Source organism: Hemiscyllium ocellatum, chromosome 6, assembly GCF_020745735.1.
Source record: "Hemiscyllium ocellatum isolate sHemOce1 chromosome 6, sHemOce1.pat.X.cur, whole genome shotgun sequence".
Taxonomy (NCBI): Eukaryota; Metazoa; Chordata; class Chondrichthyes; order Orectolobiformes; family Hemiscylliidae; genus Hemiscyllium; species Hemiscyllium ocellatum.
This window is the reverse complement of record NC_083406.1, coordinates 80,959,179-80,982,573: the sequence shown is the minus strand read 5'-3', so window position 1 is coordinate 80,982,573 and position 23,395 is coordinate 80,959,179. Positions and strand designations below refer to the sequence as shown.

At 38.2% G+C, this 23,395-nt stretch overlaps 2 protein-coding genes across 4 annotated transcripts in view; one reads left to right on the top strand and one right to left on the bottom strand.

Annotated features, from left to right (window-relative positions):
- The window catches only part of zmym2 (zinc finger, MYM-type 2), a 141,485-nt gene extending 120,112 nt beyond the window's left edge, over positions 1-21,373 (bottom strand). Inside the window, exons 1-2 of one of the 2 annotated variants that reach the window (XM_060826073.1) lie at positions 21,329-21,373; positions 3,792-4,847 (exon numbers count right to left, since the gene is read on the bottom strand). In XM_060826073.1, the coding sequence (XP_060682056.1) occupies positions 3,792-4,833 (1,042 nt within the window). In that variant the 5' untranslated portion in view covers positions 4,834-4,847; positions 21,329-21,373. Of the gene's footprint in view, positions 1-3,791; positions 4,848-20,601; positions 20,660-21,328 lie in introns of those variants that run through there. The other variant, XM_060826074.1, reaches the window with a different exon arrangement.
- Positions 21,374-21,882: 509 nt separating this feature from the next.
- pspc1 (paraspeckle component 1) overlaps positions 21,883-23,395 on the top strand; it is a 57,999-nt gene continuing 56,486 nt past the window's right edge. For both annotated transcript variants that reach the window (XM_060826072.1, XM_060826071.1), the window contains exon 1: positions 21,883-22,347. In XM_060826072.1, the coding sequence (XP_060682055.1) occupies positions 22,033-22,347 (315 nt within the window). In that variant the 5' untranslated portion in view covers positions 21,883-22,032. The remainder of the gene's footprint in view (positions 22,348-23,395) is intronic.

Here is a 23,395-nt window from a genome sequence, read left to right as displayed (position 1 = left end):
GTACTGAATGTAAATATGATCGTTCTTATTTTATCAAGCATTTATAATAGCCCAGGTTTAGGCTGGATAAATTTGCTCAATGTAGTTATTCCTGAGCTGAATTTGTACCAAAACTGTTGTCTCAGCATATGCTTTGTGCCCAATTTCCTAAGAAACAACATTACCATCAACATCCAGCAGTTCACTTGTTTTTCAAAATTGTGAGTTGGAGATACTTAAAAGTTACACTTCACTGTTCCTCTAAAATGTCAGATGTTGTAAATGCATGGATAAAATGAGATGAGACAAAAGAGATGGGTAAGAAAAAAGAAATTCATATCTGCAAGGAATTATAAATTACACATGCCCATCAGTGGAAATATGGCCTCTTAGTTTTGGTTTTTGATAGCTCTATTACGCATTGCCAAGAAACTATACTCTAGTCAATTCCATTTTGCTTCTACATTTACTTCTTCGTATTGCTAAATAATGTAAAGGTCAGGCTGTATGTCATCTAAAATCACCTTCACCTCAGTCTTTCTCTCAATCTTTTTGTATTTAAAAAAACAATTCACATATGGTCTAGACCAGCATTTAATGCACATTCATAATCGCTTGACAAGGTGGTATCTCACAGGAGATTGATAGTTACCATTAGCTTAGATTTGTTAGTGGGATGTGCATATAGTTGACTAGGCCAGTGTTTATTTGCCCAGTTAGGTCAACCAAATTGCTGTGGGCTTGGAGTCACATGTAGGCTAGATCAGAAAGACAGCAGACTTTTTTTTAAAAAAAGGACATTAATCAAATTGGACTTTTAGAACTAACAGATAAGACTAGCCTGCTGGCAACCATTTAAAAAAAAATAGAATTCAAAATTCCACCATCTGCTAGGGTGGGATTCAAATGCATAGGCAGATAGACAGCACAGAAACAGACCCTTCAGTCCAACCCGTCCATTCCAACCAGATATCCCAACCCAATCTAGTTCCACCTGCCAGCACCCAGCCCATATCCCTCCAAACCCTTCCAATTCATATCCATCCAGATGTCTCTTAAATGTTGCAGTTGTACCAGCCTCCACCACTTCCTCTGGCAGCTCATTCCATACACTTAGTGCACTCTGTGAAAAAGTTGCCCCTTGGGTCTTTTCTATCCTTTCCCCTCACCCTAAACCTATGCCCTCTAGTTCTGGACTTGAGAACATCAGCTGGACTCAATGTCAAATCCAGTGACACTGCTACTGCATACAATTCATTTACATCAAAAGTTTTAAATATTTATGAAAGTCTATATTTGTAATTCTAACTAACGATTAACATTTGACTGCAAAATCTGTTCACAAAAGTGATCTATTTTAGTTTCCACAGAAACTAAATTATTTAGATTTTAAAATCCTCAAGTAACTGAAAATCTTGATGTTCAAAATCATAATAGAAATAAAAGTGGCTATTTTAAAGCTTAGAGGGTACTAATAGTGATGAAGCTTCTGAACTTAATTTTGAAATCAACCTCTAGTTACCATCTACGAAATAAATTAGGTTAGAGAGAGAAAAAAATAGTATTTCATTGGTTTTGAATATTGCAAGATGGACACAGTCTTCACACCCAGATATGGGAATTCATTTATTTTCTGCATTTTTGATTGTGGGCTGAAAATAGTTTTTCAAAAAAAAAAAGGACCATTTCAAAACCAAGAATTGATGAAAAAATTTGCAGCACTTTAAAGACCAGTTACCAAACTGGGAAAGTGGTGCCTGCACTCCTGCTTTGTTCAAGTAATGGGGAAAACTATCAGGAGACTGTCAGTACAAGGGAGTGCATGCACAATGAGATTTGGCCAGTACAAACAGATCTGTTTGTGCAATTGTGGCCAGTTGTGGATGCCAAAGATAATCAGCTTGGTGAAGCTCTATTTGGTCCCAGAATGGCTGATCAGCTCAAGTGTGAACAATACAGCAAGCTCTGGAAGGGCAGATGGTGTCCCTCCCCTCTGCAGACAAAATACTTCAAGCTTGAAGAAAGTCAGTTGTTGTAATCTGTTACCCTTATATCAGTAACTAAGACTTTGCAGTTAGTGTACCAATTTGAATGAAAGTACCTGGAGAGGAGAGATTCAAGAACCAAAATTCCATGCTAACCAAAAAGGACCATCTTAGCAAACTCTGACGACTGGTGCTATTAATTGTTGATCCCAGTTCCAGTCCCTTGACCCCCATCCATAAAAACAATATTTGTTATTTAGTCTTTGCTTGTCTATGTATGTAGCATTTTGAAAATGAAGAGCTTGAGATTAGAAATTTAGTTATTTGTAATAAACACAGTTCTTATTAAATCTTACTGGTCAGTGTTTAAATCAGTAGTGGGGCTTGAGAATCACCACAAATAATTTTCCCCATAAATAATAGCTATTGAAAGCTTTCATTACCATGACCGGTACATAAAAAAATATGGCAACTCAAATTATATCAGATGCACTTCAGTCAATTGATATCTGAAACACTTACTTAGAATTTTTCCAGGAGGAATAATTGGTTTGTACTGTATAACTATTCTCCACTACATTTTACTTGAAGAATCACTATACCATTGAAAGAAGGTGCTACAGATTTGTTGATAAGTTCAGTTTATTGCAGACTACAAGTAGAGAGAGCTTGTTTTGCTGTTATTAACCAAAACTATTAACTGTCAAATAGATGGTTTACTGCAACTCCACCTCACATCAGTAGCTGACGCTTGCCAGCAACCCTCAACAAGAGTGGCTAATTCACAACAATCAATTTTGTTTTCATACAGCTGCAGGCTCTGACCAACCCAAAATGTACTTAGTCAACAGCTGTATAGCCTAAATCAAACACTTTCTCAGAGCCATCAAGTACTCTGGCTTTCCACTCCACACCACATTTTCCTCTTCCACTAATGAACCTTGTATAGAGTGGAATCTCACCTAACTTACCTGGCTTTCTTATTCACTCAAACATAACGACTCCACAGATAGTCAATTACTTCGAATGGGTAGGCCAACATCTCCTCATTCAATCCTATTCAACACATTGTAACTAAGACTGCACCCAAATTAGAATGTTGTACCTCATTCATTAATTAATGGGTTCCTAAAGCCCACTTGGCTCACTATTTTCCAAAGTGCAGAAATTCTTCAAGGCTGCCCCATTGCTGAGATCACACCTCCTCAGCATCCGATTAACATTGAAGTTCGTTTCCTCGCTTCATTCAGCTATGAACAAAATCAACATTCCAGAAATGCTATCACCTCTTATAGTGCAACATTCTAGGTATAATCTCCAGGTAGTATTTTAGCAATCATTCCCACCACTAAGAAGCCTTCATGTTCCAGGTTTGTGTCACTGAAACCCTGCCCTTCTTTAACCACATCATCGTAGTTAGCATCCAAATTCATGACTGTTTTCATACCCTAATTTCCCATCCCCACCCACACATCACTATCCAGTGAAATTAATCACCACTCTCACCATGCATGTCCAGAATATTGCATTTGATTTTGGCTTCCCATGTTCATTAACACTAATCAACCATTAGTTGGGATTTTATTTAAGCAATGATCTAAGCATTTAATCATCAACCAGTAATAAAGTTATCGTTATAGATTTACGCATCAGTATTTTTTCACTTGAGAACACTTATTTTAAAAAGTACTCACCAGTGCTCGTGTGGAGCAATGATAGTATCCTTACCTCGGAGACCAGAGTACCAGCTTAAAGTCTCACCTGCTCAAGTAGTGTGTAATAACATCCTGAATAGGTTGACTAGAAAATAATCTGCAAAGTACTCACCATGTTTGTGTTGGGATGTCAAAAGCAAAGATTCACCATTTAGAAATCCATTTCCAGCACCATCCATAATATTGTCAGAGTTAGAAGTCCCTGTGCTATATTGAAAAGCTTGTTTCTGTACACCCTCATCTACACCTTCAAATTTCTGATCGTGAAGAGAGGTAACATTGCAAATCATTAAATCTAAATCAGTTTCCCCAGAACGTTGTACTGGTGGTTCATTTGTAATGGGCTTAGAACTGGCATCCAATGTGGTGACACAAGTTATTTGTATCTCAGAGTCTGGTTCGGTACTTATACCCTGGCTTAATGCTTCGTTTCCATTTGTTGGCAAAATATTACCTCGTCTGGTATCTGGAAGCATTGTTGCTTGTAAAGGGTGGCATTTATTCAAGTCAACTTCCTTTATACTTGTTCTACATTCCCAATTTAAATTGTTATTCTCCAAATTTGGAGTACAAAACAAACCCTGATTATCCACATACGGCACTCCAATATTATGGAAATCAACTTTGTGGGCACCCAAGTCAGTTGGTTCGCTGAATCCATTTCTTTCAGCGCATCTTCCAGATGTAGCAGCTTTTCCTGTCTCAGGGTTTCCTTCTTCCTCATCATCAATTATGATGGGCTCTACTGGTGACACAAGATCTTTTCCTGTTGGTGGCAATGATATATTCATTTCATTTCCTATGGATTCTGGATTTTGAAACACTGCAACCGAGGCACTGGATTTGTTTGCTCGTGTGTTCGCATGACAATTTGCAGAAAGGGAAGGTTCGACAAACACAACGTCATCGTCATCATCCTCATTCTGGGAACAGGTTACACTACCTTCTACAGGTTTCCAGTGGGAGCTATCAGAGTTAGATTTGAGATGGTTGTTCACATGTTGAGACCCATCAAAGGCCGTGGATGCATTCGAGATTGTAGTTGACATATCACCGTGTACTCCTCCTCCAATTCCCAAGTATTTTTGTTGTTCAATGTATTGGTCTTCTGGCATTGAATTCATACCTATAGATTCATTATTCCCAATATTCATGTCTCAAGTATAAGCTGTATTGAAAAGAAATAATATCAAAATTATTTCTTTACAAATAAGAATTACATTTACGCACTATCTCAAAAGACTTAAGGTCACGTAGCATCTTGATTTGAAGTTAACTTGTAAATTAAACTTGTAATGTAGCCTGGATAGGTGAAGTTTTGTTAATGAACCATGAGTTAATACTTATATTGTACACGTGGTCAGAAAAAGATTATGTTCTGAAACATTAAAGTATACATTTTTCCATTTGAAACAGTGAATTCAGTGCAAAATAGAAACGCACATTTAAAACTACATTTCAAGGATTCAAGACAATGCTTTTTTAAAAAAATTCCTGAGAACAGGACAGTGGAAAACAAATTTAAAGTGAACACAGGCACAGGCACGAAAAGTGACATGGATAGCACTTTGACAGCAGAAAATGTGCACATCCACCTTTCCCCCAGCCCTGACCCCCCTCCAATTATATCTCTACCCCTTAGGCTCACAAGCCTCATTCCTGATGAATGGAGATATATTCTCAACACATTTAGGAATACACACAGGCAGTATATAGAAATATGTTATATAGGGAGGAGTGGAGGTACATTTCTGGCCAACAGAAAATACAGACCAGTTGGATTAGCCTCAATGATGGGAAAGCTTTTAGAACAATGCAAAGACTACACATTTTATCTGGAATTTTAAAGTGAGGAAAAGAAAGTTTAGATTACCAATTTTTTTTATTGACAGAAGTGATAGTGTGGCCACTAAACAGTTTCAAAAGAGCACAAATTTTGCTAGAAGCATCACATCTCTTAGAAAATAGAAAAACTTTCTGACACCAACTTGCAAATTTTGATCAAGCCTGCCAGGAAACAAAATTACTCTCCCTCTTTTTAAAATTAAAGAAAAGAAATAACACAGACTTTGCAAAAAGAAAGAAAGAAGGTCTAGTTCAAGGCAAGAGGAGATCCAATTAGCTGGCTACTGAAATGATCCAAAAATAATTGATACTTTGGCCAAAACTCAAAAATTCACCTTATCACTTATTTTTGATTGGAATCTGATGCTGTGCCCTTTTGCCTATATTTTCACCCACAGTATTCCTGATAAATACAATCTATTTGTCTTATCTGGCTTGTCCATCTTGACCTGCTGTGCTTTTCCAGTGCCACTTTTTGACTCTGACTCTCCAGCATCTGCAGTCCTCATTTTCTTCATATCTATCCCAAGTGTAAATGAATGTGTTTAGATTTAAAGGGGGTAAAGTTTAAGTTTGCAAGTAATTAAAAATATTTTTGCCATATCTCAGAGACTAAGTTCTTGTTTTCTTCATTACTAATGAATTCTGGTTTGAGTTTATGTTCTCTTCAATCATGACTAACTAATAATTGATCAGAATGGAGTTTACTCTACTAATTCACTACTGCAGTTTGTATTTTTGTCCTTCCTTCCTAACATGAAGCACAATTCTTGTTGTATGTAAGCTCTTCACTGTGCAACACCAATTTCCCCACAAGTTGTCTTTACATTCTTTCTAACCCCTCCTTGGTAAGCACAGTTCCTAATTACCTATCGCACTCACATCCACCTTTCCCCCCAGCCCCAACCCCCTCCAATTATATCTCTACCCCTTGGCTCACAAGCCTCATTCCTGATGAAGTGCTTATGCCGGAAACATTGATTCTCCTGTGCCTCTGATGCTGCCTGACATGCTATGCTTTTCCAGCACCACATTGACTCTGATCTCCAGCATCTGCAGTTGTCATTTTCTCCTACCATTTAACAGGAGCCATCCTTCCCCAGCTGCACGGATTTAATTGTCAGCCAGTTAACCAATACATTGGCCCTCTTTTTGACTTGCTAAATGAAATTTAACTGAATTGATTAAAGACTTTTAATAAGATAAACAGCAAATACAGTACCAGCTAATGATTAAGCTGACTGTTTATATTTTTCTAATGTTCCACGTGACCATAGTGCACCACATAAAACAAGTTTATTTTCGGAAAAAGGTAGGGCAGGAAGAATATGTTGATGATATTGCACACTTGCAAAAGTTTACTCAAGTCTCCAAAGAGGAATAAAAGAAATGACATTACTAAACCAGACAAAGAAGTTGGCCTTGCGACAAGCTGAGATAATCACTATGTCTCAGCTGCTTTTCCTGCAAATCCCAACTTTTATTAAATACAGCTGTTTTTCACTAACACTGATCTAAAACAAAGCATAGGTTAAGATCATTTAACCCACATGTAAAGTCCTTCTTTTTGGAAACCAATCTGAAGTGATAGCCAGAGGTTGTTCACAAGGTCTTTCAAAAACTAGCAGGTGAGTCTGCATTTAAGAATGGGATGAAAAGCATTGCTAGCATAATCTGCATTTATTCATGAATCAAACAAGTTCATGAAAGCCCAGGTCTTCATATAGTTCATTATGGTGATAATTCTGCAGTTTCTTTTGCCCAATCTTGAATTTTATTTTAAATATCCTTCTGTGTTGTCCTGTTTCCATATCAGTTGAAGCCTATGCTCAGAGACAAAGACACAGGAGGGCTTTATCTTCTTCACCTTTATTCCGGGCCCTGGAGAGAAAGAGCGATTGCCCACATACACATCGAGGAGGAGTGGATTAAATTACAAAAGTCAACATGGATTTGAGAGAGGCAGGTATTTAACTAACTTATTAGGGTAATGGAAAAGGCTGATGAGGGGAACTGAATTTCTAGATTGAAATGTATATCAAACACAACATACAAAGGACAATTAAATAATAGTGTGTCAGCATGGATTTGAAGATGGTTGAGAAACAAGAAATGCAGAATCATGGTACTTTTCTTAATGTATACAGATGCCAAAGGCTGAGATTTACAGGGCACAATTTCAATCTACAGTTGATTAAGAACTTGGAAGTACTGGCATAATGATTGGCTTCAAAAAAGGATAAAACAGGCTAATGGAAGGTGCAGCATAATATAATGTGTGATTTATGTATATTTAACTTGAGTTTGGATTTTTCACTTGCCCAAGGGGTTTTAATGACTAAATATTTCTACTATCGTGGTGATTTTAGAAACAGTGACAGAGAAAGGCTCACTGGAGAATAATGGGTTTTTGTTACTTTTATTTGGTCATTAATACTCCCAATATAAACAGCATGGTGTACAATGCTTCCAGATGGAATTGGTTTTTGGGCTTGGGGGAAAACACGTATGGCATGGAAACTAACAGTTTTAGTTTGAGCAATTCTGCAGGGTTCTTAACTGAAGCTAGATGTGTAAAGCAGTTGCTCCTGAGAAATGCAAAAGATAAATTTAGAATTCTTAAAACTAAGATACCATACTGCAAGGAGATTCATAGAAGTTCCAAACTAGAGGCATTTGGTTAAAATCCAGATGGGGTTATTTCAAGCTGAAAATGTTTAAGCTCATTTGTGAGATGAATCAAGGAAGAGGCTCAGATTCACACAGAGTTGAAGTCAAAGTTAAATGAAACCCTGTGGTTAGCAAAGGATTTCTCTCGAGTGTACAAGTACTGTAATGGAGTGCTGTTTGGATTAATGAATTGCATTTCTACTGTATGTTTTGGAATCTTTGAAGTGTCTTGCATACAAATATTTTAGTTTCTTCTATTTTATCATTTATTTTCCTTAACGAACTTCTGTTTTATTGTTAAACCAAATCTGCAGCATCACATGCTTATGTTTCAGAGAGAGACCACCTTGATAAAACAAAATAAAAGCAGAACATAATAAGCCAGATTTCAGTCCGAGGTTTGACATGCCCAGTAAGAACATCTGTTGGCATCAGAGCAATTGGGGGCTCTTGGTAGGATTTTTGAATTCACTGGATTGGAGGGTTTATATAAAACTAGGTTTGTGGTAGCTGTAGACATAAAAACGATTGCATTCTGGTGAATTTATTCAGAAAATTGAAGGTGACTACTGAATGTTACTAAGTTTCTTGGCAATGATACAACTGCTGGTTATTTGAAAATCTTTTCATTAAAAAGGTGAACGAAGAGAGTTAATAAGATAAAAGGTCAAGTAAAGGTAGGATCTCATAAGGAAGAGATTATTCAAGCAATTATTTGCTATTTTGAGTTAGGAGGAGGAAGACTTGAAATTGGGGTATCACAACTAGAAGTAACTAAACTTAGAAATGAGAAAAACAACTGGATTTAAAATGTGAAGTGAAGAGACTTCAAAGTGGTAGAGAGAAAATAAAAAAAAAGAGAAAACAACGTAAAGGGAGAAAGCGGGAGAAATGCAAAATGAGGTTGAATAAGAGAACCAAGTAGCCCAAAGAAAAACTTAGAATAAAAAAGAAAGAAAGAGGGGGTAGCTCGAAGAATGCTTCTGATTACAATTAGGGATTTGATTTAAACAACGATCTTTGCTTAGTGCCCAAATTTATTGAGGTTATAATCTCAAAAGTTACTTTATTTCACAAGAGAAGGTATATGGACAGATGAAGCAAGGTTTGAACCTTAATATCAGAGTGTTTTGGTTGGCAAGGCCACGACAATATACACTGCAGATTAGTTTATAACAAACCAGGATATGTAAGTGCCAAAGAGGCAAATATACAATGCTTTTGAGCTGATCTGAAGCTCATCAACTAAAATATTGGACAACAAGAAACCAAATTCAACATTTGTTAAATTTTTACAATGGATCAAAAATAATCGATTAGTGGTAGAATTCACTCAATGTAGAGTATTATTTTGAAAATGAAAGGGAAATTATGATCATGGAAGACTCCAGAAACAGTATTTCCGCAAATTTAAAACAAATTAGACAAAGGTCAGGTATTTAGGATCATAATGCAACAGTTCTGACACACTATACCTCAGACAAATTTCAGGTAGGGAAATGGCCTTATGAAATTACACAGAAAACTTATACATTTAACAGATACTAGTTCTAGAGAACAGAGAACACAAAAGAATTAAAAGGGAAGTGATACAAACAAGTTAATACAATTCCATGTAAGATTGGACATATCATTTATGGCTGGGAGACCAATTTTAGTCAAAAGGATATTTAAAGAATCTTCAGAGATGGAGGCATCAGGAAAGGAAGTAGGGAGGAGTAAAACGTTAGCACTAGTCCAAGAAAATCATGTTTCCTTGGAAAGTACCAGTGCAGTCATGAAGATTATGTTTTGCCTTGTAATGAAGAGATTCAAACCACTGGAGATTCTAAAGTTTTTAATTTCAAAAGCAGAGGTAAACCAAAGATGATACGAGAGACATGTGTAAATCAATTACACGGCTGACTGATAGAACTATTGGCTTCCAAAGGGCAATGAAGCAGAAAATTATAATTTGATGCACTTAGATTAAATTAGATTCCCTTCAGCCCAACAAGTCGACATCGACTCTCCAAAGAGTAACCCACCCAGACCCATTCCCTATATTTACCCCTAGCTAATGGACTAACACAATGGGCAATTTAGCATGGCCACTTCACTTGACCTGCAGATCTTTGAATTGTGGGAGGAAACCCACCCAGATACAGGGAGAATGTGCAAACTCTACAGAGACAGACAGTCCCCTAAGGTGGGAATTGAACCCGGGTCCCTACTGCGGTGAGGCAGCAGTGCTAACCACCGAGCCACCCTCATGGTAGAGCACACATGGTGGTTACAAGCCAGTTTCATTATATACAGTTGAATTAAAGGATGACTTGTTCAGTGGAAAAACTGTATTGGGGGGGGGGGGGGGGGGGGGGGGGTAATTTGAAAAAAAATAATATTTGAAGGGATGACTTTATTTTGGGAAATAACTGGCAGGTAGGTGCAAGGATGTTGACCTCAAGGGGTGGTGAAACAACCACTGAAGGTAGAGAAAACTGAAATTGTTTCCCACCTCTGGTGTGACTAGAACTTAGGACCAAATGAATAGATAAGATGATAAGAAATAGTTTGGAAATGCAGTTACTGGATGCAATTTTTGAAAATTTGAGATGAATGATACTGATGTGTTTAGCTCATCTTTAATAGATAGCTTAGAATTAAAAATTGTCTAAGTTAAGCTAACAAACAGCCTATTCAGAGACTGAAACAGAAGCAATACCAGAGTGTTATTTGAAAAGCAAATTGAATAAGTGATGACTACATTACACTGAAAGACAGAACACACTTGATGGACTTAAAGGCCTACCTCTTCTCCTACTTCTTAGTCTTGCCAGCCTATGGACAGTAGCCCATCAGGCCATGATATAGCCAGAGAATTCAAATGACATTTTATGAGTGCCTCATTAAATCCCAAAGGCAGGTCAATTAAACAAGTTTAAATATTAGAAGTTTTTTTTAAAATTGACTTGGATTGTACAAGGAGGCAGACAAATTTTACTCAAAATTTGAGGGAAACCTGAACCGCCAATTAAACCTGCAACTTTCAATCCAATACAACATTTTAATAGGGTCTGAAGAGATTGTGTCAGATTCCTATCTATAATAAATTATGGGACCTTGTACTTTTAATTATGGGATGATTTTATAATATTTCCTGAGACAGTACATTAAGTACACAGTGCAAAAAGAGAGGTAGTGGAAAAATTAGTCAAATTTTGTATCACAAGACAGGACTGTCTAAAGATATACATTCAGATAAACGTTCAAATTTAAATGTTTTAACTAAATGTACAGGATGCATGACCTACATCCTTACAGACTCAATCCAGAGAGATTCTTTCAAGTGAAAGATTAGATTAAGGTTATGGTAAAGAATGACATTATCAAACTGAATCATAGGTGCTCGAGGACCCCTATTGAGATATTAAAAAGGGGCAGGATCTGTATTATTATAAAGTCAATATGGTAACCACAGCAGACTTGCCTCATATTCCAAGATTAGTGAATAAATGCACAATCTGTCAAAAGTCACTTGATAAAAAAGGACACTGGCATGTTCCATTGACTGATAGAGCCAAGAAATATGGGTTTTGTTACACCAAATGGACTTTCAATGCAAAGACGTGCAACTTGGAACCAACATTCCAACAGGTAACCCATGCTTAACATTGAACTGGACTATCTCCCTGGACATTAACGTAATATTAAAAGGGTTACACTGCACTGTCTTCCCCCAGAAACTGAATGTCCTGGAAGTGGTGGGGATGACATTCATGTAAGAATGCAGATAACTCCCACTTCATTTAAACAAACAGTCATTTACCACTACTCTCCTACTAGTACCAAATTAAACGGTTGTTATTCAGTCCCTTCCATTCAGAAGTGCTTTCATAGCCATCCCGATACCGAAGCATATCACACCTTCATTGCCCTGGAGGATCACTGAGGCAGGCAATTGTTTGCATAATGATTCCCTAGGATTAGGGCATTTACATAATCTCAGAGGAGGACCTCATCCTACCATTGTACCCGGGATAACGTGGTTATGTGGGGGGGGGGGGGGGGGGGGGGGGGGAAGCAGCGTGGGGAAGTAGCCAGAGTATCTGTAAGCATCACCAACTGACTTGTACAAAAGTGGATGTGTTTCATTAGTTGAAGGCCTCTTTTGACTCTACTTTCCACGTCTGCAAGGAGGGTCAAAGGGGGTCGCCTAGCTTGTAGAGGCTTTAATAAACTTTAACTGTTTGCAGAAGGTAGTGTGTACGAATTGCATCTCGTGTGAAACCTCTGGAAAAGAACTTAATGTATGGTGGCAGCAGCGGGACTGCAACATACATGAAGCTTCCAGAATGAACAAGTGATTGGTTGCATGAGTTGGATGGGCCCTCAAAGTAAACTTCACCTTGATCTCTCTCTAAATCTACCACTCAGTCCACCCCTCGAGTCTTGGGATTTGGTGATGACAGAATCTTTGTGGTAACTCGCACATCAATGAATTACTTTGCACGGAAAAGAGAGGTTATACATCGGGGTTACAGTCTCCAGGGTTTTTTAAATCAGGATTAGAGTCCCCAAACATAGAGTAAGAAAAGGGTTCAAGTCCCTTTGAGAAGTAAATTGAGAAAAGGCTTAAAGTCCCCTGGAACAAGGAGTTTAAAAAGCTAGAAATCAGGAACTACAAAAGAAAAACATCTAAACAAAATTTGGTACTTATTAAATTCATCGTTTTTGTCACCTATGCATTCTCTCAGAAGTACTTTTGGGATGGCATGGCATAACCAGGAAAAGGGAGGACGTGGAGCCGATCCGCTGGGATCTCAACAGTAAAGTACATTAACTGCTGGGGAAGCTTTGTCCAGGTTTTTGCTGTGGGATCTCAGTTTCTGGGCTGTGGACTCAACTGGAGAGTCTTTCTTCTGGGGTAAGGGGGTGGCATGGAATGTGGTGCCATGTGCTTCAGTGTGAGAGTTTTCTCTTTTTATAAGTGTAATTTCATCGAGAAGATTATTAAAAAAAAACACTAAAATTAAGGTTGTACTAATACTTTGGTCAAAAAAGGAACTTTCCATGTAAATTGTGCCATGCTGAGAGTATTCGATATTTAAATATTTTGGTTTGTTAAAATACTGGTTCAACAAATGCTTTCAAGTGGCTGTTTTGCCTTGTTTGAAACAGGATCTCAATTCAGTGTGTTTTGTGGGTTATGTAATATGACAGATTTTGTTTTTATATTGACATTGTGCAACATTATGTCCTTTTTAAAATTATCAAACTTGTAACGTTAAAAACAAATTGATTGAGTGCCTTGATTTGTTTCAAATTCTACAATGCCTGTTACATTAAAAAAAGGTTGGGTCAGTGGTCATGCTTGAGCCGGATGAGAGTATTGTATTACAATATCTTTTTAATAGGTTTTTAAAATGCACTCTTCGTCTTGTCTGCATTTTAAGTTTGATATTTTAAGATTTTAGAGAATATTAGAACTGGAAGCTGAGATGTTTAAGTTCTTTCAATTATTGTTAAGACTTCATTGGTCCCCTATATATTGCAGATTCAAAGAATGTTTATCTCTACCAAGGTTGCCACTATAATTCTGACTTATTTTTGGGAAGTTTCATTTGGAGAACATATTTTAATATATTCTGCATTTGTTTCCCATGAGGTATTTGAGATTTAAATCTGAACTAAGACTGCCTCTTCAATGGCTTAAGCATAGGAAACATTTTGTTGTTTCTTGCTGTTCTAGATTTTTGAAATACTTTTCCTGACAGCTTTTACATTAGCCAAGCAATTTGTCAAAGGAAAATAATTTTTGAATAACTTGAATGAGGTCCCTTGAGGGTTTGAATTTAGGACCCTTGTCATTTATGAATAAATGAATTGTTTAGGCAGTACAATTTAGAAGTTTATGGATTATATAAGACTTGATAAATGTCATAAATGGTGACCAGAGTAACAGATTTCAGGACAACTGTGTTTGCCTATTCAACATTCTCAATCTAGTGTAGTGAAATGTATGACTGTCTTCATACTGATAACAAATGAGAGAGGAAATGCAGAGATACTTTCAGGAGCTAACACTGTCTCTACAGTTTCTCCATTCACAGGTAAAACACACCTTCGGACCACCACCCACCCTCCTCCAACAACCTGATCCAACAGATTCAATCAAGAAATAGATGGTGACATCTTGCAAAATGTCCATATTACAGAGAAGGAAGGAAGTGCTGGATGTCTTGAACGCATAAAAGTAGATAAATCCCCAGGACCTGATCAGGCGTACCCTAGAACACCGTGGGAAGCTAGGGAAGTGATTGTTGGGCCTCTTGTTGAGATATTTGTAACATCGATAGTCATAGGTGAGGCGCTGGAAGACTAACATGGTGCACTGTTTAAGAAGGGTGGTAAGGATAAGCCAGGGAACTATAAACTAGTGAACCAGATGTCGGTGGTGAGCAAGTTGTTGAAGGGAATCCTGAGGGACAGGATGCACATGTATTTGGAAAAACATGGTCTGATTAGATATAGCCAACATGGCTTAGTGTGTGGGGAATTATGACTCAAACTGGATTTGAGTTTTTTTAGGAATTAACAAAGAGGATTGATGAGGGCAGAGCGGTAGATGTGATCTATATGGACTTCAGTAAGGCGTTCGACAAGGTTGCCCACGGTAGACTGATTAGCAAGGTTAGAGCTCACAGAATGTAGGGAGAACTAGCCATTTGGATACAGAACTGGCTCAAAATGTAGAAGACAGAGGGTGGAGGGTTGCTTTTCAGACTGGAGGCCTGTGTCCAGTGGAGTGCCACAAGGATCAGTGCTGGGTCCTCTACTTTTTGTCATTTACATAAATGATTTGGATACGAGCATAACAGGTACCATTAGTAAGTTTGCAGATGACACCAAAATTGGAGGTGTAGTGGACAGCGAAGAGGGTTACCTCGGATTACAACAGGATCTTGACCAGATGGGCCAATAGGCTGAGAAGTGGTAGATGGAGTTTAATTCAGATAAATGCGAGGTACTGCATTTTGCAAAAGCAAATCTCATCAGGAGTTAGACAATTAATGGTAAGGTCCTAGGGAGTGTTTCTGAACAAAGACCTTGGAGTGCAGGTTCACACTCCTTGAAAGTGGAGTCGCAGTTGGATAGGATGGTGAAGAGGGGGTTTGGTATGCTTTTTTTAAAAATTGGTCGAAGTATTGAGTACAGGAGTTGGGAGGTCACGTTGCAGCTGTACAGGACATTGGTTAGGCCACGGTTGGAATATCGCATGCAATTCTGGTCTCCTTCCTATCGGAAAGATGTTGTGAAACTTGAAAGGGTTCAGAAAAGAATTACAAGGATGTTGCCAGGGTTGGAGGATTTGAGCTATAGGAGAGGCTGAACAGGCTGGGGCTGTTTTCTCTGGAGCGTTGGTGGCAGAGACTTTATAGAGGTTTACAAAATACTGAGGGACATGGATAAGGTAAATAGGCAAAGTCTTTTCCCTGGAGTCAGGGAGTCCAGAACTAGAAGGCATAGGTTTAGGGTGAGAGGGGAAAGATATAAAAGAGACAGAGGGTGGTAAGTGTATAGAATGAACTGCCAGAGGAAGTGGTGGAGGCTGGTACAATTGCAACATTTAAGAGGCATTTCGATGAGTACATGAATAGAAAAGGGTTTGAAGGGATATGGGCTGGGTGTGGGCAGGTGGAACTAGATTGGGTTGGGATCTCTGGTCGGCATGGACAGTTGAACCGAAGGGTCTGTTTCCATGCTGTACATCTCTGACTATCTCCCCAGTCACGAGCACGAAAAGTGAAGCTAACAAGGGTGAAGAGGAGATCAATATGTTTTGTGTCAGTTGCCTTGTTATGGACATTAAGCCAAGCGAGCTTTAACTTCTCTTTTGATCATTTAAGGAATATGAAGGTTCACTGATCAAGCTAACATCAAAACAGCCAGTTGGCTTTGTTACATTTAACAGCAGAGCAGGAGCAGAAGCAACAAAAAAAAACTGCATTCATCTTGCCTGCTGCCCCACTTCATGCTCTGCTGCGCTGGTATCCTCAGTCTGAAGCATCTCCACAAGGATGGAAGTCTCATCAGTTTTGTTAAGTATTTAACTGCCCTTACCCAAGAATTCAGATTTCTTTGTGGAGTGATGGAGGACAGACTGGATTTGTTTTCAGGTTGGACTTTATTGAAGTAGATTTTGGGTAACTAACTAGTTTCCATCTACTTGGAGGAGGAGGAGTGATCATTAGGACTGTGGATTAAAAACTTTACTAGTGAACTTTTTTTTCCATGTGGGAGGATTCTGCAAATTCTATTTACTGCACGGATTAGTAATTTTTGTTGTTACAATATGTTCTGGTTCAATAACTTGCTTAAAATACCAGCTGTCAGAGTCTTATGAAAGCCAATAGTGTCAGAGGTGGTTATCATGGAATGATAAGGGTGGAATGCAATGTTAAAAGATTAAATTGGACTATCTCCCTGGACATTAATGTAATATTAAAGGGTTAAACTGCACTGTCTTCCTCTAGAAACTGGATGTCTGGAATTGGTGGGGGCGACATACATGCAACTAACTCCCACTTCATTTAGACAGTCATTCACCACTACTCTCCTGCTAGTATCAAAATTAAACTTTCGTTCGGTCCCTTCCATTCAGAAATGCTTTCATAGCCATTGCCTGATACTGAAGCATATCACACCTATTATCCTGGGGGAAATCACTGACTCAGGAAATAGTTTGCATAACGATTCCCCAGGATTAGGGCATTTACATTATCTCTAAGGATGACCTTATCTTACCATTGTACCAAGGATAAGATGTGGTTTATGTGGTGGTGGGCGCATGTGGCCAGAGTATCTCTGAGCATGATCAGCTGACTTGTATAAAAGGGGATGTGTTTCTTTTGCTCAGGGCCTCTTGACTCAGCTTCACACGTCTGAGAGGAGGGTGGGGAGGGGGGGCATCTAGCTTTTACAGGCTTGAATAAACTGTTTGCAGAGGTTAGTGTGTACAAATGGCATATTGTGTGTGAAACCTCAGGAAAAAGAACCTAACACTAGGACAAAGCAGGAATTCTTTTAAGTTGGTGTGTACTTTATTTAGAACAAATCTGAAGGATAAAGTTACGTAAAGTCTTTTTAGGATTGTCCCTCAAACTTCTTGAAGAAAAGCTGAAAATTCAGAAGGGTGCAAGTATCATTGACAGCTTGAAAGACATGCTGAGAAGTATATCAGTTTTACCTGGGTCTAATCACGAGAAAGACTGAAAACTGCCGATGAAAGTCATTGGTGTGGGGGTTGCTTTGCTGAAGAATGATAAGATGGGGAATGAATGGCCTGTTATTTAGTTTACAAAGAAGTTGACTGGAAATCAGAGATAGAAGGTTCTTGCTAGTAAGGCAGTTAAAGGCTTTGGAGAAGGCAGGAGAATGGGATTGAGAAACCTAACTGCCATGATTAAATTAGGCAATTCTGCTCATATTATCTTTAATTATTCAACAATTGAGGAAAAAAGACAACATTGTGTCATGTTGACTCCATAATTGTTGTGAAATACATATTAGGAATCAAGTGAATGAAACAGTATAATGGACCACAATCCTTGGATTTTTATTTGAAAAGTTTTGGAAGGAGCTCAATTCTCCAACATAAGAAAATCAGTTATGTGCCTGGAAAGCAAATTATAGCAAACACTATCAAGAACAAATCTGAAAGGCAAAATGATGTGATGCCAATGAACTAATTTAAAATATGGTTGTCGTGTAATTTGTATATTTAATGTGAACGTTACTATTATTCCAGTGACATAACAACAATGGTGTGAATTGTTGATGAATAATGAAAATGCCTCTTCAAACATACATTTTCATTCTTCTGTGGGGAAGAGGTCTGATGCGAGGCAGAAGTAGTAGGTTCTTGATTATCAAGGGATGAAAGATTATCAGCCATATGCAAAAAATGTAGCGTTGAGATTAAAATCAAACCAGCCATAATTTTACTGAATGGTACAGCAGGCTCAAAGAACTAAGCAGCCTACCCGCCTTCCTTGTGTGTGTTCACATACGGTACATGATGCTATCTAGATTTTAACATAATCCATTCTTAAATTTAGATTTTTAAATATGAACTAGTTTCAGAGAGAAAAAGGCTTCCTCGACAGCAATGAATTTTTTTCTTCACTGTTTACTTTTTTTGCTTGTAAACTTTCCTAAAGTGTGGTGCGCTTTCAGGTAGAAGATTTATTTCATGGAAAAAAAGACCCATAACATGGGGGGAAAAAATGCTTGTTCAGTCTTTGTACGCAGGGTTTTTAAAAGTGAAGCTGGGAATGTCAAGCAGCTACTCCTGAGAAGTGGATGAAATAGTTTTGAATTGTTAAAGTGACCTTTAATGACTGATAAAGAGCTTAAAATAAGCAATTTAGTAAAAGTTTCAGAAGTGTTTGGTTTAAACCCTGAAGGACTTATTTGAAGCTGAGAAAGTTTAAGCTCAATTATATCATAAGCCAAAGAAAATGCTACATGTTCCCATGATCAGGAATTCAAGCCATAGCAAGGTTAAACTCTGTCTAAGAAGGGATTTCTGCCTGACATTCAAATACTGTAATGGGATGGTGTTACGATCAAAAAGTTGTTCAAAAAGGGATCTGGATGGGACCAGAGGGATATAAACCTACAGGTATGGTAATAGAGCAGTGGAATGAGTGACTACGTTGTGTCAGAAAGCAAGCAGGGACTGAGTGAACTTGTGTTAGAAACGTTCTATGATTCCATAAACAAAAGACAATTGTCTCCATTCTACAAGACTGACAGACTGGTAAAATAGGCAGAAGTCTAGCAGATACAATATAATAGAAGAATGAAAGGCCACACTTATGCTGGAAGACAGACAGTATAAATTTAAGATGATATACTTTCAAAGCTGGTGCAAGACAAAGACTAGGGTATAGGCACACTAAGTAGCAGGATAAATTAAGAAGACTGGTTAAGAATGAAATCTTTAGCTTTAGTATGGGTGGCACTGTAAATAAAAACATAATTAAGCCTCAGTTAGAATACTACATTCAATTCTGGATAACGTACTGTAGGAAGCAGCCTAAATAATTTGCTAGATTGGTTCTAGAAATGGAGGACTTCAAAACTCTTTAGACCAAATAAAGTTTAAAAAAGTTTATAAATGGATCAGTGATGGAGTCAAAAATAAAAACCTGTTTTCTGCTGAATGAAGTCAAAACCACACAGGCTTCAAATTTAAGCTGTGAGATCATTTTCTTTTTAATGAGTGGTGCATATATGGAATGAGCTTTCAGAGAAAGTGTTGGATCTGGCTACATTAACAATGTTTAAAACACTTTGGATAAGTAGATGAATAAGAATTGATTGGAATGATATGGGCCAAATGCAGGTAGATGGGACTAGTTTAGTTTGGGATTATGGTCAACATGGACATATAGATCCTTTTGGTCCAGCTTCCATTTTGTACAACCGACTATAAGAGACAACAGAAGGACTTTCTCCTATTTGTAAAAAAAAAATGGAATGTATTTTGTACAGGATGGTGAAACAGATTCAATTGCAATTTTCAAAAGGAATTGAAAAACTACTTAAATAATTCCACAATCAAAAAGATGAATTGGAAAGGGAGAGGGAGTTGACCAGTTAAAAGTGACCTATCAGAAGTGAAGTGATCAGTTTGATAGGTCTACATGGATCAAATGGCCTCCTTCAGTACTATATTTTGGTCATGTCAGGCGATTTCCAGATTGAAGATTTAAGCAATAAACGACAGACGTGAAGAATTATTACTATTCGTATCTAATTATATCTGCCACTACACAATTACAAAAATATAATTTGAAGTGGCAGAATGACGGACCAAGTATACATGTTTCTCGTTAAGGAAAACTGATAAAGTAGTCACAATTTGTTTGGCTACAATTTAAAAATAACAATTCACTATCTCATCGTTGAACGAGTCATTTAGTCTCGCCAAAAAGATTTATTTCCAATTGTAAAATGGAAATAATTGGTTACACACGATTTCATAGTGATTATTTCGAAATTCTATTTTTTGTTAAATAAAACACAGATTCGCAAAGTAGCATGTTTGTTTGCCACCACAATGCGGACTAACAAAAGACGGTGAAAACAAGGTACTGAACCGCTTTGCGTACGTGAAAGCCAAAGAACGACTGAATCCGGGACAACGGCTAATCATAAAACCTGGGCTGGATTCTCTTCTGAACTCGTTTCAATCCAACATTCTTTGCCATCGACGTACCACCATCTCTCTTCCTCTTTCACCCAGGAAAAGTTTTTTTTAAAAAAAGGGCTGATTTTACAATGAACACGCTTTCCAAGTGGTAACAATTAGGTTTATTTTGTTAGCCTAGAGGAATTATAAGAAAGGGAACTCATACCAGTTAAGAGATTAGCACCAATCTCCGTGAGGTTCTCTTCCCTCCACCCCCAGTTGCCCCGCCTTCAACACGCACCAAGCTCGCTTGTGGCGAGCGTCTGTGCGTTTCGCTGTTCACACCCACAATGCTCACAGAGGAAAAAAAACCTACCCATCCGGGATTAGCAACCTTAGGAAAAGGGGTAAAAAAAGGGAAAACTTCAGTTAATTGGACAGATGATCAAAGAATAAATAAACGGAACACAAGCAATTTAAGATAGTGAAATTAAGCCCAATGCCCTAAAACCATTATTGGGGGGGGGGGGTGGGGGGAGAGGAACAACAAACAGCTTTTCTCCCCCAACTATACAAGAAAAAAAATTGCCCCACTTATTTTATAAAAATATAGAGTTTGCGGTTTTGTTTTTGATTTTGGGAAAAGTGGATAAAATTCCCTAAGGAAAGGGATTTCCCCCTGCCCCCAAGACTGCCCCCACCCCAGCCCTCACGGGTTTGCCCCCTTCGTTGCGGTACTAGCGCACGTCCGCCATTAGAGAGCGACCGAAACAATACGTGAGGGGGATTAAAAAGGGAAAAATAGAGGCGGGACAAGTGAAACTTTACTCAATTAACCATTATTTCCACGAATTGAATCATGTGGCTTCTTTTACATGTTTTGGCCCCGAAACCCGCATAACAATTCAAGAAAAAAAAAGGTTAAAGCAGGCAGGGTTAATATCACATCTTACCCGATTTCCCAGAGATCTACACCGACCGCACTCGTTCTAGTCCCGGGCTAGACTTTAAGTCACCCGAACTTGATCATCGAAGCCCCGCCTTTGTTGCACACTGGTTGGCCAAATGCTCGTATTTCGCCCCCGAATGGTAGAATTGCGATATCCGTTTGGTTGTTGCCTTTGCCAATCATTGTGACGGTATCACCTTCTCGTTATCAAGTTAGGTTACCCACCAGCGCTCCAGCAACATATTTATGATCCTGGGCCGGAGGGGGCGCTGTGTGATTGGCAGGCAAAAGAGCTACATAAAAATAAACAATTGATTACTTTGATTTGTGAACAAGTCACGCGATAATAAGCATCCTAGGTATTTGTTTACATGAAAGAAAATTGAAAAATAAATTTTGATAATAAAACGAAATAGTGCAATGCCTAATGGGAATTGTAGTTCGATTCGAAATCCATTTTTGAAAGGGGGAATTTAACGGTGAAGCGAGAGAGTTAGTTTCCCATAATGCAACATTAGATTCCCCACCCCTGCCAGCAGTAGGCGTCATTGGTTTTCAAGCAGTTGGAGGTTGTGATGCGGCTGCCATTTTAAGTTTGAATGCGGATAAGTGATATTCTTGTCACTGCTAACTAGTAATCAGGTTTCCCGTTAAATTTTTGTTTAAAAGTTCTTTTTTCATTGTGGGCTTCATAAAAGCCAATAAGAAATGCAGTCAAATCAGATGAATCGAAATTTGAAGCAAGTGCAATTGGAGAACAGTCGCAATTCTCCGATGAAAAGAGACTACGATACGGCGGATCTGGAAGGAACCGTGCCTGCTGAGGAAGGTGAGCCCCTGACAGTGGACATCAAGAATTTCCGCAGGCCAGGAGAGAAGACTTATACTCAGAGATGCAGGCTCTTTGTCGGAAATTTACCTACTGATATCACGGAAGAAGATTTCAAGAAATTGTTCCAGAAATATGGAGAGCCATCCGAGGTTTTTATCAACCGGGACCGCGGATTCGGCTTCATTCGCTTGGTAAGTTGAGCATATGTGGGTTAGATTTTATAGGCGCCATTTTTTTTGCTAAACAGCTTTTTGGTTTCTAATTCCTGTCTTGAATCATAATTTACTAACTTCAAACAATAGATGATACCTATATAGGGATTAAAACATCTTTACAATGTAGACCTCGAATTTGCTTCTTCCTTATTGCTTGTATTTCTCCTCTTTTTTTATTGGCGAAATGTTTCAACAAACTTCCTGCTTGTCGGCAGCGATGTTTTTGCACTGGCTGTGGTTGAGACGCAGTTCTAGATTAAAGATCGCCCAAACTGCATGCTTGTCGACAGTTTGAATTGCCTGCTTTTATTATACCTTCGTAAAAAGAATGTCGTGGTTGGCAAACGGTGTAGAAAAACAAACGAATTAATTGTGGCTTGCAAGCAATTCAGTGCGTTCGTAGGTGTCGTTTTGCAAATTTCTTGAAAGACCGTTGTTAAAAACTTATTGACAATTTGTAAGTTTACTTTCAAAACAGTGAAATTAACTTATGTACATTATTGAAACTGTTTTTTGACAATAGGCCTGTTTTGATTCTGGAGGGTCTTAAACGAACAAAGATCTCGACATTGTCATTACAACTATAACTAATGTCTAATTCAGTATACTCACCGTGTACCGATTCTTTAGGACGTTATTGATGGGTGACGTAGACGAATTAGTTTAGTTTGCATTTATCTTGAAAATGTTGTTATAGTGCGTCTCCACACTTGGCCCTGTGTTACCGAGATGAACAATCTTTTGTAAGATTGATCGCCGAGTTTGAGCCATCGATATCGAAGTTCTGACTTGGGCCTAGCATAATGCCTTAAAATTGCATTGTATTATGTTGGATTTCTATAAAGCAGTTAGTAACTAGTTTACTGGGGATCTACTCTTCCTAAATTTTTGAGAGAGTATCAGGTCATCTTAATGAAGGCTGTAAATAAGGCTTTAAGGAAATGTTGAGAAAGTGGAATAGATGCTGGAGGTCTCATGACCTGCTAATGAACTGCTGTGTCTACTAACACCCAGTTACTGCATT